This window comes from Amia ocellicauda, chromosome 9 (assembly GCF_036373705.1).
Source record: "Amia ocellicauda isolate fAmiCal2 chromosome 9, fAmiCal2.hap1, whole genome shotgun sequence".
Classification (NCBI taxonomy): domain Eukaryota; kingdom Metazoa; phylum Chordata; class Actinopteri; order Amiiformes; family Amiidae; genus Amia; species Amia ocellicauda.
The window spans coordinates 35753127-35770269 of NC_089858.1; the positions used below are offsets into that span (position 1 = coordinate 35753127).

At 46.4% G+C, this 17143-nt stretch overlaps 1 protein-coding gene across 14 annotated transcripts in view; it reads left to right on the forward strand.

The window, feature by feature from the left end:
* Positions 1–17143, forward strand: part of camk2b2 (calcium/calmodulin-dependent protein kinase (CaM kinase) II beta 2) — a 63322-nt gene that overhangs the window by 2321 nt on the left and 43858 nt on the right. For all 14 annotated transcript variants that reach the window (XM_066714287.1, XM_066714288.1, XM_066714275.1 and 11 more), the window contains exons 2-5: positions 4237–4331; positions 13713–13772; positions 13895–13949; positions 14904–14969. In XM_066714287.1, coding sequence (XP_066570384.1) covers positions 4237–4331; positions 13713–13772; positions 13895–13949; positions 14904–14969 — 276 coding nt within the window. The remainder of the gene's footprint in view (positions 1–4236; positions 4332–13712; positions 13773–13894; positions 13950–14903; positions 14970–17143) is intronic.

Consider the following 17143-nt stretch of genomic DNA (forward strand, 5'->3'; position numbering starts at 1 on the left):
ATTTTAAACAGTAGAGGTTTTAAGTAGAAGTGTATAATTGTATAAGGGACTTATCTTATTAAGGAACTGACTTTGTATCAGTTACACAATTTAAAAAGTCAAATGTAAGCTAATTATGACTTCAATTAAGGGTTCAATTAAGTAATTGAGAGCTGGGTTGGAACATAAACCAGCAGGGTAGGGGCTCCCACAGGACCAGGTTTGGGAACCACTGTTGTACATAAAAAACAAGCAGAAACCCAGTTCCTCTAATCAGAGCAGACTTTTCTGTAGAACAGTAGAGCTGTCTACTTGGATGCCTGTTGTTACTTAATTTGACTCCAGGAGCAACATTCCCCTAAAGAGTCAATGAAGTGAGGACATTTACTGTGTCCAGGGTTGTTTCATGCTTTGTTGTTGTATTTTTTCTTCCACACCTATAGAAAATGATTTTGCGTGTCTTTACTTTTAACTCATTCACAAAATCTCGCATAGCTTGGCTGGAGAAGAAGGTGGATACAATTTTTTTAAAATTTTATTTAAATTATTTTTTTGTCTTAGCTCCTATAAATCCGTTTTGTTTGAGTGTGGTTGAAGTTACAAAATGTCAGTGACCTAGCACTGAGTGAAGGCACAGGCCAAGAACGTGTTTGTTCAATACTAGAATCTGTCCCCGTCCCCCCCGGGGCAGCAGCTGTGTGAGGGGATGCCATTTTTCTTGTGGTATTTGTTTTGTAGACAAGCAAACACATGCATTGTTGGTTTACTCAGCATTGTGTCCATGCTGGGGGCAGTTGTCAGTCCCCTCTTATCTGTTACGGTTTGTGTCACTGACTGTGAGTGTGTGCTGTATCTTTGGCTACGCAGTTGTGTGTCTGAGAATTTGTGTGTCACCGGGTGTGTGGGCGTTAGTGCGAGATCCGCGTGAGCGTGTCTTTGTGCTGGAACTGTCTTCATATTCATGCACTTGTTTGTGTGTGTGTGTGTGTGTGTGTGTGTGTGTGTGTCTGTCAGCTGTCTTTAACTGTCAATATGAAAACTGGCCTGAATTTGAAGTGAAAATCTCTCTAGTGTTGTGTAAATGCTGTTTATATTTAAAACACAGACCCGACAAAAACCTAGCCTGCTTTAAAAATGGAAATTGGCCAGATTGTGATCATAATTAAATTACAATCATATTCAGTTTCATTAAGATTTACAACAGGCCAAGCAAACTTAATATAGCTTAATTGATAATGGCAAACATGTTTATGGTAAGTGTTTAAAAGAGTTATCTAGAAAGAGGAGTGGATTTTTATCTTGCCTACAAAACAAACTCATGATATGTTCTGTGTGTGTGTGTGTGTGTGTGTGTGTGTGTGTGTGTGTGTGTGTGTGCGCGTGCGCGCGCGCACTCTGCTGATCACATAGCCTCTCAAGGTATTCCAGCAATGCCAGGGAGAGAGAGCTCTGGCTCTCTGGTGCAGGGCAGCAGGGCCCTCTCCCGCTCCGGCCTCCTCCTGTGACAGGCCGTAGGGCAGTAAATCACTTTTAATATCTCTTCAGAGACGTGCGTGGTGAGATCAGGCGGAAATGAAAAGCACTTTGTTAACACATCAGTTGCAAATATCCACATGGGCTGGGTAGGGCTGGGTAGGGCAGGGCAGGGCAGGGCTGGGCAGATTCCTTCTGGATGTTGCTCTGACTGAAGGGAGGATTAGAGATTATGTCTGTTGTGTTGCTTTACCAGTGAGCCTTTTCTGCGTGTTCTGCTTGAGAGGCCCACCCCCCAGAGGCCTTCCGGAACCACAGCTGCAGGGGGTGGGGGTGACGGGGACAGATTTCACTGTTGCGCCAGGCAGCCTCATACATTCCAGAATGCCAGCCAAAGCTCTCATTCGGCGGCCCTGCCAGCCACTTCAGGGTTGGCTGTGAGTGGCAGGCTGGCTTGTTTACAGTACACGCCCACACCAGCTGCTAACAGTTTCGCGTTCGGTGCCTTATTGTGAGTCAGGGTCCGGGGACAGACACGCAGAGTAAGAGCGATATAAAAAAAAAATCACTTCCTCCACGTCATTATCTCACAGCCTACTTCGGCCAAATGCCCATAGAGCGTCTCTTGGTCCTGTGTTGCTGTGGTCCTTTACTGTGTGTGTGCTGAACCTGCACTCTGTTTATTACTTTTCTTCATTGTTGTAAGCACTGTACCGCAATATACCACACTGTACTGTACCACACTGCACCATACTACACTGTGGATAGACCACTCCTGCATCTGTGGCGTTAAAAAGTCTCCCCTTGTATATATGATGCTCTGTGATTTGCATTCCAGGGCCTCGGACCGCTGTGTCCAATGGATTTTGTCCCAGCTGAACCTTTCACTGATTGAAGAATCGGATTGATAATTAGGCCTCTTTCATCGTTTTCAGGCTAGCTGCCATATTGTTGCAGGTCTTGAGTCAATGATGACGATTTAGAGGTGAAAGTTCAAACAGCTTGGGAGGTGATTAATTTATGTATGTTTTTTGTTGTACTTTAAGCTCTAATTAGCAAATTAGCTGAATCAAGTAACTGAGAGCTCAGCAGCATTTAGAACCAGGAGACAGTGCTGCAATATGGGGAGCAGGATGGAGGGGCCCTATTGTGACCCTGGCTGGTCTCCTGTGATGGACGAGCGCGTAATCACACGAAAACCACATTCATTATAGCGTTCGCAGTGCAGATATGAAACCCGAAATGGGTCAGACAGCTGTGCAGCGGGAGTCTCGTTTATCTCCTCGCAGATTAGCAAAACTTGCTTGTTTTTGTCCACTCAGCACCGCACTGCGTGAAACATAATTCGAGAGCAATCCTGCCAGGAGCTGCGGTGTCGTTTGCCAGAATAACTGTCCTGTCACAGACGCCACGGCCCCAACCTGACAGAAATACAGATGGCAGAACACAGCGAGCGGCCAGAGATGAGAAACAAGATGCACAGAGAACAGCATCGAATACATAACCCGGGGAAGAACAAAGAACACGAAAACAAAACAGTATTTAAGAAAGAAATAGTACAGTTTTTTTATTGTTTTTGTATACTTTCAGATGAAACGCAAACTGAATATCCACTCAGGCAGAGCCAAGGATCAGAGACATGACTCTGGGTTACAGCATTAACGCACTGAACCTCAACGCAGTGTCCACTGCCCTAGGCCTGAATTAAATCTGCCCTCCCATGTAGAAAGACGGATAGTTCCTTCGGGCTGAAACTGAGCTGTCTTGCGGCTTGCCCAGCGCTGCCCCCTTTTCCCCCATGCAGTGACTATGGCAGGTCGCTTGCAGGATATCCAGTGCAGAACACAGACCAGCGCTGGTTGCTGAACACTGTTGCTCCCACCTGCGCTTCACACACACAAGAAAAGCCCCTCGATGTATAAATGCATACCCTGGCTTGGTAATAGTTCGGCTGAATACTGATTACACACGTTTTTTAATGACTATTCGTTTGTCTGTTTGCTTGTTGCCACTCTGCCTTATCTTCTCTATGCTTTTGCTTTCCGGATGAGCTTTAACTGACCCCACAACCTCTGCAGAACTGTGGAAGCCCCCCAGGGAAGGTGGGCAAGTCCGCTGTCTGTGTGCGGGGGTGCTCTCTCTTTCTCTCTCCCCCTCCGGTGCACTGCGCTGTCTGTGCTGGCTCCCAGCGTTCATGAACACAGTCGCAAGCGGCTTCCTTTCGGGCTGCAGGATCTCTAATCAGCGTTGGGGGGATTATTTGTTCCTGTGTTCCTGATCTGCCTAGAACCACAACCACCCCAACACTCACTACTCTTAGGGAGGGGGAGAGTGTGCTGTCTGAAATGATTCAGGCCTATAGCGCGCTGGACAGTTTCACAAAGGGGCTGGTAGTTCTGGAAAGGGATATACATCCCCCTTAAACCATCCCCCTCTGCCCCAGACAGACTCCACTCTGCCACCAGTTCCTCTTACACATTACACTATTAGCTGATTTAGCAGAGCGGGCCACTGGGGACCCTGTAACAGAGAACAAAATATTGTGTTACAAAAACAAGGTAAGCTAAAATGAGTGCACTGTGTGTAGCAGTGCTGGATAACATGACATCAGTTTTATTATTATTCTTGTTATTCCTTTTATTATTATGCAAGTGATTTTCATTTTCAGGTAGCAGCACAGGTTGCAGGATTGCTTTAATGCCATCTGATATAAATTATTATAAATTATTAAAAAAGGGAATTAAGGAACTGCTGACGCTGTGTTTCTTGTCCTCCTTTTCCCAGGGGAGCCTTTTCTGTGGTGCGCCGCTGCGTCAAGCTGTGCACGGGCCAGGAGTATGCCGCCAAAATCATCAACACCAAAAAGCTCTCGGCAAGAGGTAGGCCGCCCCACATCCCCCTGCTTCCGAGTGGCAGGGAGAGAGATTTTCCTGTTTTCATTTTCACACTACTCATTCGAGATTGTCCCACAGGGATCACCTCTTCAGTCTGACCAATATTGTTCCTTCTAAGCCCTACCTGTGTTCCTCTGATGTCTGTTCTGCGGCGAGTCGAGACGGTGATTCAGCCCTAGGCTTGAGAGAGCGCCCTGTGAGGTTCATGTGGATGGAACTGCGGGAACTGATGGTTCACCCATCCCCTGCACAATATATATGTCACTGGTACATAAGTGCGGTGTAATGAACAGTGTATATTAAACTTCCCCAAAATGAGTCATTGAAACAACGTGTTTTTGGTTTTTTAATGGTGAGCTTGTGACTATTTCTTGTGGCAGGGCAAGGGTTAAATGCTGCCATGGACATCAGCTCTGGCTCCTTCATCTCAGCAGAGAACCGGAGAGCATTACTGTGTGGTTTCCTGCAGGCCAGCGACAGACAGAGCTGTTTCTTTGATTTAGTGAATATAATAGTTTACTCTTACTATATTTACAGTAGATAATATTTGAAAATGTCAGTGGGAGTAAATATTTGACAGAAAAGAACCAAACCGCACTGGTCTCTTAACAGCAGCAGGTGTGATTGGTAAGTGTTTAAAGATTGATTTGTACAGGGGGTTAATTTGACCTGTTTTGAGTTTGGGGTGATGATCAGGTGTTAGTGACAGTCTCATGGCGTGACAGATTCGATCTGTGTCGAAAACCTTGTAGCTGCTTCCGTCCCCGATTCTGTCCGGCTATGCGGTTCGCAGGCCTCTGAATTACCAGTACAGCGGCATCGGCTCTAACCCACAGTGCTGGTTGTGTTTAGAGCTGTGGCTGGTGGGTTGTGTTGTGTGTGCACCATGTGGATGTGATCTGCTGTACGGCTGATTTGAGGTAAACCAGGCTGTGTGGAGAAGTCTGATAAGCAGCAGTGGTGCACTTCTTCAGATTAGAAGCATGTGATAGTGATGTGTTTTTAGGGGGAAACTATGTTGTTTTTATGTTGTTATCATTATCTTCATTAGTATTGCGATTACTAACTCCTGACACATCTACCAACCTTCATACAGAGGTTCTTGATACCTAGTAGGTTACATGTGCACTTTTTACTGGATATGATCAAGAATTATTGATTTTAGGATTGATTCCAATAAAAAATGACACTGAACGGAATGGTGGAATGTCCAGAATAAAGCCCCTTGCGTGTCTCATGGTCAATTCAACATGTAATGAAGTAACGGTCATGTATGGTAACGATGAGTTGAATGGCCTCCTCTCGTTTGTAAACTTTATGTTCTTATGTATGTCAGTCCATTCCCTGTCAGTAACGCCGCTCCTCTCCACATGCTTGTGCTGCTCCGTGAATTCTCATCACTTATATAATAGCGCAGAACTGCATGATTTGAATACATTATTATAATTTGTATTTAATGTTTAATACTCCACCCAGCTCTCCTTCAATGAGACCGTTTGTCATTAAAGTTACTACACCCCTGTGCAACTATAACCCCACCCAAGATTGTGACCATTAACGGGGCGACCTGCCCTTGGGGGCGGGCACTGAGCACATTAAATACTTATAATGAAGAAACGAGATGTTGGGCAATGCAAGTGGATTGTTAAGTTATATGAGACTATGCCAGCCTCAAGAAAAGTTGCTTGTATGAGTGATTGTATGTGATTGATTGTGTTGATCTTTTGAGACGTGAGTAGCGCTCTAACTTTGAATTGTGTGTTCAAACTTTTCCCTTTTCTGTTCTGTTCCACTTCCACTCTGTTCGGTAAAATAACCTAGTAAATTTGTGCTCTGTGTGTTATTGCACTGGGTTGTCCTAGTCCATCCGGCCAAAGTATATTTGATGGTGACTTGATTTCTGTCCCTGTTTTCTGTATCATAACCAGCAGTTTCTATTGATGTTAAACTGCAGCACCACAAAGGGAATGTCACAAATGTATAATACAGTGTAGTGAAATATATTGTAGTGCAGTGTAGTACTGTAATGTTATATAATACTGTAGTGTAATATACTGTAGTGTAGTATTGTAGTGTTAAATAATAGTTTAGTAAAATATATTGTGTGTGTGTGTGTATATATATATATATATATATATATATATATATATATATATATATATATATATATATATATATTGCTGTAGTGTTATATAATGCTGTGTAGTGCAGTGCTGAAGTGCATGACACTGTAGTATACTGTAGTACAGTGTAGTATTATTACATGCGTACTGCTGTATTATCACTGCTTCTTACACACAAATACTTCTACTGACACACTGTCATGGACACTAACAACAGACCCACTTTAATTTCTACTACTACTACACAAACTATCACTGATATAAATGTGTATACCATCATACAAAACATTAATATTCAATAATACATTGTGTTAAAAGTACTGTCACATGCAACATATCTTCAGATTGTTTAAATTCTAGTTATTATTATGTATCCAAGGAAACAGAGTTGCACAGGGAACAGGACATTGTTACATTGTACAAAAGCCTGGTAGTCAAGAGCATTTTAACAAGTTCTTCAGTGAAACAGAATAACTCCACAAGACATGGTTAAGCAGCACAGAGAATTAATAGAAACTGCTAGGAAACGAGCATGCACTTTTTAAATGGATTTAAATGCATCTTTATTTGTTCTTTATTTTTTAGTATGGCTACTGACATATGCAGAAAAACATTACAATTGGAAAAGAACAGTGAATCTGGCTATAATTGTCACCAGCTCTTCTGCCCTATACAGCGTGTTGCCCGTCCGTGCTGGGAGACAGCGCTGAATGCTGCTGACTGGTATTTGCAGCAGTGTGTGAAGGATGCATCGCCAGAGAAGCGAGCACTGCAGATCTCCCACTGGGGAGCTCCATCCCAGCTCCATCCTGGTGGCCTCATTCAGTCAAAGTGGCTTCTTCTGAGAATCACTGACCTAGAATGAGTTCTCATTTTATTGCAAATACACAGCAATTTTAATTGTGCAGCGTTTGTAGCAGTAATGGCTACGGTGCAGTTTTGTTCACGGAGTATATTCACGCCACCTTTTGCGTATTGTAATCCTGATCATATTTTGAAAATTGGCCACATTTTTTAATTAACGAAACGAAAACAGTTTTGGAAAATCTAATGTTATGCTAGTGCTTTCGGTTTAAATTGAGTGCAAGTTTCTGGCTTATTTTCGTTCGGAAGTGAAATGGTTAAACACACCCGTGCAGCGAGTGGAAACCATATGGTGGAAACTGGAGCAAGTGTGAGGGGGCGGGCCCGGGGGCGGGCCCGGGGGCGGGCTGCGGTTATTGGCAGGCCGGGCAGCCGATGATCGGAGCGGCTCCCTGCTGTGGAAGGCGGGGCCTCAAAATCGAACTCGCTCGTAGCCAATGAGGACGCGCGGGATGGCTTGGCAGGCCGCCGTGATTGGTCAACGCGCATGCTCGGCAGGACCTGCAATGCAGTAGCGCGCTGACCTGGATTTACCCGGCTGGACTGCTTGGCGGCGGGTCGGCACGGGAGCCATGTGTAGCATTTTATTATTTTATTTTTGAACTACAGTGAATCCCCGTTGCCAAATAATTAAAACATAGTTTAAACCTAAGCGGTTGGGGAACGCGCCAGTTTTATTCCCGTGCCACCCGAGGTTTCGATGTCCTTCTGATAGGACGTTTAAGTGACTGCACTTGATCCAAAATAGTTAATAAAATAGTTAAGAGCTTGCTTTGTTGCTGCACCAAAGGGAATCCAAAACAGACCGCCCATGTGACTGTAAAGCGAATGAGTAAACCTATTAATATTATTTACCTGTTGCTTTCATCTGAAATGAGAACACTATCCAAAACAAAACAAAACCACGTTATAATAGAGCAACTGTAAAAAGTACCCCCCAAAAATGAAAAATCAAAACAAAACAACGTTACTACTTTGTATTTGTTAATAACAGTTCACACTTTTAAACTGTATACATCAATACCTTTATCACCAAAGTTCATGTTATCTCTTTTTGTGTGTAGTGTTACTTCTGCCTGGCCCGCTCTCTGCCCTGCTGGCTGATCGCAGTGCACTAGGAGGAAACAGGGTGTGTGGGGCAGACTATCAGTGTCACATGCATGTACTTCAGTGGGCTTCAGAGTGCTGTGTGGCATCGATGTGCATCCCCCCCTCTGTGCTCCCTTAAGCCCCAGCCAGCCTGGAGTCCAGCTGTTTGTATGAGGTATGAGATGTGACCTGAGCACAAACAGCACTGAGGCCATGACAAGTGACAGGCTGTGTCGTCACAGTGCGACTGGTGATGTCACAGGAAGTCAGAGGGGACGGGGCACTAGGCCACCAGCCCTGCGAGGGTTAACGTGTTGTTTCTTAGTGGCAGTGTGTGTATGTGTAAGCCCTCTGTGTGCGTGCATGTTTGCATTTGTGTCTCATTCGTGTGTGTGTGTGTGTGTGTGTGTGTGTGTGTGTGTGTGTGTGTTACTTGGCCACTGCTGGAAGACGTTTGCACTGAGCCTGCACAATCACAGATCCTTGGCCAGGCAGAGCCTCGGGGGTCGACAAACAGTATCCCCCCCCCCTTTCTCCCCATCTCTACTGCTCCTTCTCCTTTTCTCTTCTCTTGCTTCCTACTCCTCCGTCAGGACTGGCAGGGAAAGGTGGAAGTGGGGGAGGCAAGAGATAGGGGAGAGAAGGAGAAAGACAGAGGGAATTGAGGGGGTGTGAGGAAGAGAATGAGAGAGAGAAAATGGGAGGGAGAGAGATAGAAGTCACTGAATGAGTAAAGACCCTACAAAACGAGGGAGACGAGTAGTTTTTCTTGGACATTGAGTGTGTGCCCTGAGTGCATGTGTGCACTGAGTGTGTATGTGTTTGTGCTTGTGCGTCGAATGTGTGTATGTGTGTTGAGTGTGTATATGTATTGTGTTGAGTGTGTGTGTGCGTGCGTGTTTGTGTGCATATTTGAGTGCCTCCTCCTTTTGATCCTAGGCGTTCTTTTGCTGCATTAATCTTCCCGTATTGCAGAGCAGATCAGTCACAACCACAAAGACAGGACTATCAAATATAATTCCTTCCCATTACACTCCCAGCACCGCACGGGCCTGGCACCGCTGTGCCACATCTCTCCGGTGCGTCGGAGAGGGGCTTTCACAGATAAAACAGTTGGCGTCTATTAGATTTACTACTCAGCTTCATTGTGGTGTGGAGGTGGAACAATTAGCGATAAGCGTCTCATGCATTGTAACCCCACTAGATCAGACCCAGAGAGGCTATTACCCTGAGAGATGAGAGGCTGGTGGGATCGGTGTCTGTGCTCCCTTTGGTGTTCAAGTACAGAGACTGATTCCTGGGGGGGGTGGGAGAGCAAACCACATTTCCATTATTGTAAGAAAATGGATTGAAGAAGATTCCCCATGGTAAAACCCCAGGCTGTGTTTGGTGTTGGGAGGCATCGCAATGGCCCACAGACACACCTGTGAGAAGGAAGGCAGAGGGAACATGTGCGAAGTGCTGCTGCCCGGCACGGTGCTGCGCTGTAGTGCACTGTACTGCAGCCCCTGCTTCCTGAGAGCGCCGGTAATTAAATCCAGGGCTTGTGTGGAGAGCTGCGCGGTGTCTGTAGTACGCTGAAAGTAGTTCATATTTAAATGCGTTACACTTTACAGACTGAAGGTTAAATTGCAGGTTGCACGATTATGCAAAACATGCAGACGTGACTCCAGACCCAGCCTTAAACCAGTAGCCTACAGCTGTGTGTGTGCGTGAGTGTGTGTGTCTATGTGAGTGCGTGTTATCTTTCTAATGTGTGTTACTGATTGACGGTGTCACTGTGTAGACCTGAGTAGCCAGCGAGGTGTCTGCCCTCGCCAGTGTGGGCGATTGATCGGAACTGGGCCGCCCTGGGGTCCAGCACAGAGAGGGTTACTGCCAGTGGAGGGGGGTGGAAGGAGAACAGCGTGGGCTTCAGAAAAAAGAAAGACATCGGAGGGAGGATTTCATTCCTTTATCTCGAGACAGTCATCCCTTTTTTTCTTCTTTTATTTTTTTTTCTCCTCCTTCCCTCTCCTCTTTTTCTGCAAATGCGGATGAGTCACGAGAAAACGCCAGCAGCGCCTGTATTCTTCCTCAGCAGCAGCAGCAGCAGTGGCAGATCAGTAAATAAGTGGTACTGGACCTTCCTGTAGATTGTATTACTCACTGCACACAGCCCTGGGCCACTCTCCCAGGCCCTCGGGGTGCCAGTGGTGCCGTGATCAGTCTCCCCAGCCCTTGTCCCTCCCTGTTAGTGTAGCCAGTGTCTTCAGCTTACATTTACAGTTTACTTCAATAGTTTAAAATGTCTACAAGATCAAATTCGTGGAAAATTCAGCATTTGATTTACATACATAAATAGATAACCAACCCTTATTAAAAATGTATAATTAAAAATTCACACTGTTGATTAAGCAACAAAAATAAGCACTATGCAGTCACACTGGAGAGATTGGAAGAAATGCCTTAAAAAAAAAAAAAAAAAGTATACGGGCCTGCCTATGCTTGCTGTCCATGCTGAGTTAAGGAGAGGGCGGCTGGGTGTGCTCACCACACACATGGCTGGCGGTAAACCTGGTTAGAAGAGCTGTGGCCGTTTTGTGGACAATTACTGTGCAGCTATGGGAACCTGATCTACATTATTCAGTAATCCGGAGCCTGTACAAGCCAATTGGTACTAATGTGGCGGCCGCTGCTTCTGGGTATGAGCACCTGCCTGAAGACACCATGGCTCCTTCAGGAGCAGGAGTTTCACATGGGGAATGTGTGAATTATTTTATTAAAATGGCCATTTCCATGATGTATCTAAATCGTGCTCACAACTCTGCATATATATTAGCTGTGTGGTTCTGTGTTTTTCTCGCTGGGCTGCTCTGTAAGGTGGCTGTATTTGTACAGGTCGCAACGGACAGTGTGTGTGGTGTGATGTGGTCAGTGTGTGGGTGGTGCTACTGCATTGAGAGTGTGTGTGACGCTGTGTTTTGTGTAATTGTGTATGTGAGTGGTGCTGTATCGAGTGTGTGTGATTGTGTGTGTGTGTCTGTGAGTGGTGCTGTATCGAGTGTGCATGATTGTATAAGTGTGTGTGAGTGGTGCTATATCTAGTGTGTGTGTGTGTGTGTATTCCAGTCATGTCTGTCTGCAGATGTGTTTTGTACTTGTTTGTCTTCCCCTGCTCATTATTATTGACCATCTCCCCCTGAGCCACACTCTCACTGACAGACACATTGCACACAGCTACACATATTTTACACACACACACACACACACACTCACCAGTTCATACCACCACACACGCACACGCACACACACACGCACCCACACACACACACACACAGCCAGGGTTGTCCCTCACCTTTTATCACCCAACCAGACTCAGATCAGGTTCTCTTTAAATTGGGAGAGGAGGCTGGAGGGGCTATTGTCACAGTAACGAAGAGGGGACCTGTCAGCTTGTTTAGAGAGGGAACTGAGTGAGTGATGGGAGCCCTTGAGCTGACAGCGCAGAGGGAAAGAGAGGCAGAGAGAGAGGCACAGAAAGAGAGAGGCCACCACTTATTAGCAGACTGAGCGAGTGTGTGTCAGAGGTTTTTTCACAGTACTGACAAACATACACATGGCCGCACACCCACGCACATGCAGGCACGCAAACACACTTTCTCACACACACACACACACACACACACACACACACACACTTTCTCTCTCTGAGGAGTGATTGCACAGCATAGTTATAATAATAGTTTAGAAGATATGTACACCCTGCCTAATAATAGTAGGAATGTATTAAACTAATAATAATAATTAAAATCCTGTAGCTCTTTGCAGCTCAGATCTTCGCTGTTCTGAGTGCGTACTGTGCAGGCTTATTCCCCATTCTCTCTCCCTCCATCCCTCTCTCTCTCTCTCTCTATCTCTATCTCCCTCCTTCCATCTCTCTCTCTCAGTGCAGTATTCGTGCCCGTCTCCATCTGCCTCTCTGCCCCTCACATTTGCGCTCTCCATCTCTGACTTTCATTGCCTCTGCCTCTCCATCACTTCAGCTCTTTCCATTTCCTTCCCTCTTCCATTCTCTCCCCTCTCTCTCTCCTGCTCTCTCTCTCCCCCCCTCCCCCCCATCCCTCGCTCTCTGTCTCTCCCAGCAGAGATGAATCTCTTTCCCCAGCTAATATCACATTAATGTGGACTAATAAGGCTGCTGAGAGCCCAGAGCTGCCCCAGCTGACGTGACAGGAATCGACAAATGCTGTGTGTGTGTTTGAGAGTGTGTGACAGTATCAGTGTGTGTATCAGTGTGAGTGCCTTAGTATGCTAGTCAGTGTGTGTGTGTGTGTGTGTGTGTTGTGTGCCTGGTGACAGTTTGTGACCCGGGTTCTGCATTGGTGCATTAGTACACTCAAGGCATCAGGGCTACTGCAGCTCCTGCCCCCGCAAGGCACCGGATCTGCCGGTTTCGGTCACAGTTGCCGAGATCTAAATTAATTCATGAATAAGCCACTTAATTGGGACTTAATTAAGTTCACTTATTTCTCAGGCCTCGACTCGTTTAGAGGGCATTGCACTGGGGCCGCAGTCCTCAAGCCTAGGCCTTGGGGCCCCTCTGCCCTGCTCTGTTATTCTTACCAGCTAAGATCTCGATGACTGTATCGAACCCTTATCTGAAGTAATGGGCTATGCTATTGGGAGCTTTTAAATTAGTTGGGGAGCAATGCAAAATGGCATCAGGCATTTGAATTCTTGAACTGTTTGTACACCAAGTATGAAGTGACTCCAAGCTGTGCTGGAACACAAACCAGGAGGGCAGTGTGGCCCCCAGAGCAGGGTTGCAGACCCCTGTATTTGAGGATAAGGCATAGAGGGCACTCTTACTACAATCTGAGGAAACCCTGCCTGACCTGAAGCCCCACTCACCCTGCTGGGCCCTGGCAGGCATCCCTCTGGGAATCCTGGTCGCATTGGCAGGAGCACCTTCTACCTCCCCAAACAGAGTCTGTTTATTGGGGTGCAGGAAGATCGTTCCCCTGCACGCTGGTCTGGGGCCAGTGAGCAAAAATAAAGACAGCACACACTGCTTCTTTCGAAACTGGAGTCACCTGGAGTCTGTACTGACCCCTCACCTGAACAAAAAGAGTTATCCCTCTTAATTGGTTAATTTGACTAATTGTGGTGTGTTGTAAAACAGTGCTGCACTGGAACTGTTGACCCCCGTGATGGTGCTGGACTGACAATGGGTCTGGCTTTCCAAATTAAGTTAATTGGAACAGTTATTAATCTTGACCTATCTCTCTCTCCCCCTCTCTCTCTCCAGATCATCAGAAGTTGGAGCGCGAGGCTCGTATCTGTCGCCTGCTAAAGCACTCCAATATCGGTGAGAGGATGTGTGTATGTGTGTTTCTGTGTGTGAGGCCATTTGTGTGTTTCTGTGTGTGTGGCTGTGTTTCTGGTCATGTCTTTGTGTCTGTCTGTCTGTAACCCTGTCCTCTTTTACAGTTCGTCTCCATGACAGTATATCAGAAGAAGGATTCCACTACCTCCTCTTTGACCTGTGAGTATCTATTGATTTCCTTTTGTCTCTCGCTCTCCCTCTAACTTTCTCTCCTCTCCGGCATTCTACCTCCCATCTCTCTCTCTCCATCACTCCCCTCAAAACCTCTCTGCTTTTCTCAGTGCAAAAGTCTCCTGTCCCCCCCGACACATGCGCGCACACACACATGGTACTCTCCTTCTCTCAGAGTGGTTATAGCGCATGGTCTTGTAGTTTCCATGGCAACAGAGCTGGGCTGCCCAGCGAATGGGAATCCTCCATCAGGCAGGGGCTTTCCTCACTGAGCGGCTTCCTGCAGGGGAGAGGAATCCCTTACTGCAGAGAGAGAGAGACAGAGAAAGGAAGAAGGAGAGGGAGAAAGAGAAGAGAGGGGAGAGGAATCCCTTACTGCAGAGAAAGAGGGGAGAGGAAGAGGGAGAGGGGAAGGAAAGGGAGAAAGAGAAGCGACTCACAGTGAGAAACATGGTAGAGGGTGAGGGGAAAGAGAATAAAACAGATGGAGGGGGGAGAGAGAGAGAGAGAGAGAGAGAGAGAGAGAGGAGAGATACTGCAGGGTGTGGGAGGGGATACTAATGAACTATCAAGAAGAACTGTACTGAACCTCACAGCTGTTGCAGATCTTCCTATTGATAGCTCTTTGCATGGGCATTAGACGGGGCAGTGTCTCTGAGGTAATACAGCGATGTGCTGTACTAAAGCAACATGAAAACTAAACATTTTACAAGCCCTGATATTGCTGGATTTGGTGTCTGTTTGCCAATTGTATTTTTTCTCACCCTCTGTGTTTGTGTGTGTCTGTGTCTCTCTGGCTCTGTGATTGTGTGTGTGTATGTGTGTGTGTGTGTTTCTGTGCTTGGCTCTGTTTGTGATTGTGTGTGTCTGTGTGTTACCATTCGTGTCTGTGTGTGTCTCTGTGCTTTGTGTGTCTGTGTCTATGTCTGTCTTGTCTTTCAGGGTGACTGGAGGAGAGCTGTTTGAGGACATTGTAGCCAGAGAGTACTACAGCGAGGCCGATGCCAGGTAAGATGACCTTTCATCTCTTTTTCTTTTCTCTTCCTCCCTCTACCAACCTCCCTTTCTTCCCTCTCGCTCTCTCTCTTGCCCGCCTTCCCTGTTTCTCCTTTTGCTCATCTCCCGTCTCTCTCTCTTTCTCTTTCTCTCTCCCCATCTCTCCCACACACATTTTAGAGTTTTGTTTTGTGTTTTTGTCTATTTTTTTTTTTAATTGATGATCATCATTAGGTAGGATAGGGCCACTCTGTCGACAACAGCCGCTTCACATTTGTATACCAGAGCAGGGCAGAGTAAACATCACATCGAGCCGTTTAACTGGCAGGTGAGCCCAACAGCCCTTGCCGGCTGCTTGTATTGTCTGCTCTGGGAGATTGGTAGCCAGGACTCACATTATTATTAAATTGCCGGCCAGACCTAAGTAGCTATTACAGCGAGGAAGGTCCTGTGAGCCTCCTCTCCCATTTCACATTGCAGATTAGGGTTTAAGAACCTTGGTTATTTGCAGCTAAGATTTTCCAAACAGGGCCCATGTCCCATTTTTTTCTCTCTCTCTCTCTCTCGCTCTCTCTCTCTCTCTCTCTCTATCCATCTGTCTCTCTCTCTCCCTCGTGTAATCTTCCTATTCCTTTTCTTTCTCCTTCCACTCTGATCTTCTCCTCTCTCTGTCTTTCTCTTTCTCTCATTTCCTCATCACCTCTCTTTTAGTTATTTTCTTTTTTCTACCTCTCTCTTGCACACGTATGCACACGCACACTCACATGCACACGCACATGCACACACATCATATATATATATATATATATTGCGAGTGGCCAGTGTCCTCAGAATTAACGAATGGGGCTTGGGAGGCAGCCTCTGTGCTGGCGTGAACAGGGCATTCCTCAGTGGCCCGCTGTGCCGCCCAGTGCCCCTGGGTGAACAGGGGGTGAGACAGTGGTTTGGACTGGTATAGAGCAGCAGTGTGGTTCGGTGGGTTAGAAGTGGCTGATGTCGTCGGTGTGCCAGGGTGTCCAGTCTGGAGTTACTGTGTATAGTGTATAATTAATGTGTCAGTGTGTGTGTCCCGTATGGTATGTGTGCAGTACTTAACCTGTGTTCAGTGTGTTACAGTGTGCAGTTAGCGTGAGTACAATGTGTTCAGTGTGTTTACTGTGCATAGTGGGTGTCAAGGTGAGGCTGTGGGATTATTTTCCCATCAGCCCTAATTACTGTGGCGCTAATGCATCGCTAACCAGACCCACAGAGTCCCCCCCCACCAACCCTCCTTTACCGGGGAGACGAGCACAATGTAGGAATTCAATTAGCACAGATAATTAGAGCTCTCCTGGCGCTCGTTAATTGAGGATCATTAACCCTCTCCATCCTGGATGTTGGGGGGGGGGGTACAATATAGTGTGTAAACATACCGTGCTCCAACTCCTGTGCCAATCAGCTGCGATCTTTACAGCCTCCTCTCCGGGCTCAAATATCACCCCTCTAAGTAAGTGCAGCTTAACGAACCACAATCGTGACATTAAAGGAATCGCGGCGTGACATTTTTCAAATGAAGGGTGGGAATACTCTCAATTACATCTGTGTGTGTGTGAGGGAGTGCAAGTGAGTGTGAGTGTGATTCAGATACACAGACAGAGGACCAACAGTGGCTGTGAGCAGAACTACAGTAGTGCAGACTTAGTGCTACTGCAATGTCAGAGCGAATGAGCTGGGCCCTAACAATGAGATCTTAATCAAGAGTTAAACACTGCTAAAGAGGGAGCTACCCTCAGGCAGCAGGCGAGATCTTTCGGAAGCCAGAGTTAGGGTTTAAAGAGCAAAATCCAGATTTCTGTTGTGTTATGCTCCTGACTCACTCCCTCTCTCTGTGTGGGAGTGTGTGTGTGTGAGTGCAAGTGTGAGTGTGTCTCTGTCTGTGTGCGTGTCTGTGCCTGAGTGAGTGTCACTGTGTGTGTGTGTGTGTGTGTGTGTGTGTTTCTGAGTGAGTGTCTGTGAGTGTTTGCATCTGTGTGTCTGAGTGACTGTGTGTGTGTGTGTCTCAGTGAGTGTCTGTGCGTTAGTATCCTCCCACGCTGCAGACTGAGAGTCCCTGTAGGCTGACTTTGTGCTGCAGCTGTTAGTTGCCTCCTCTACAGAGCAGTGCATGTGCCCGTTTGCTGCACTTAACCCATTCCCTACAAAGTCTT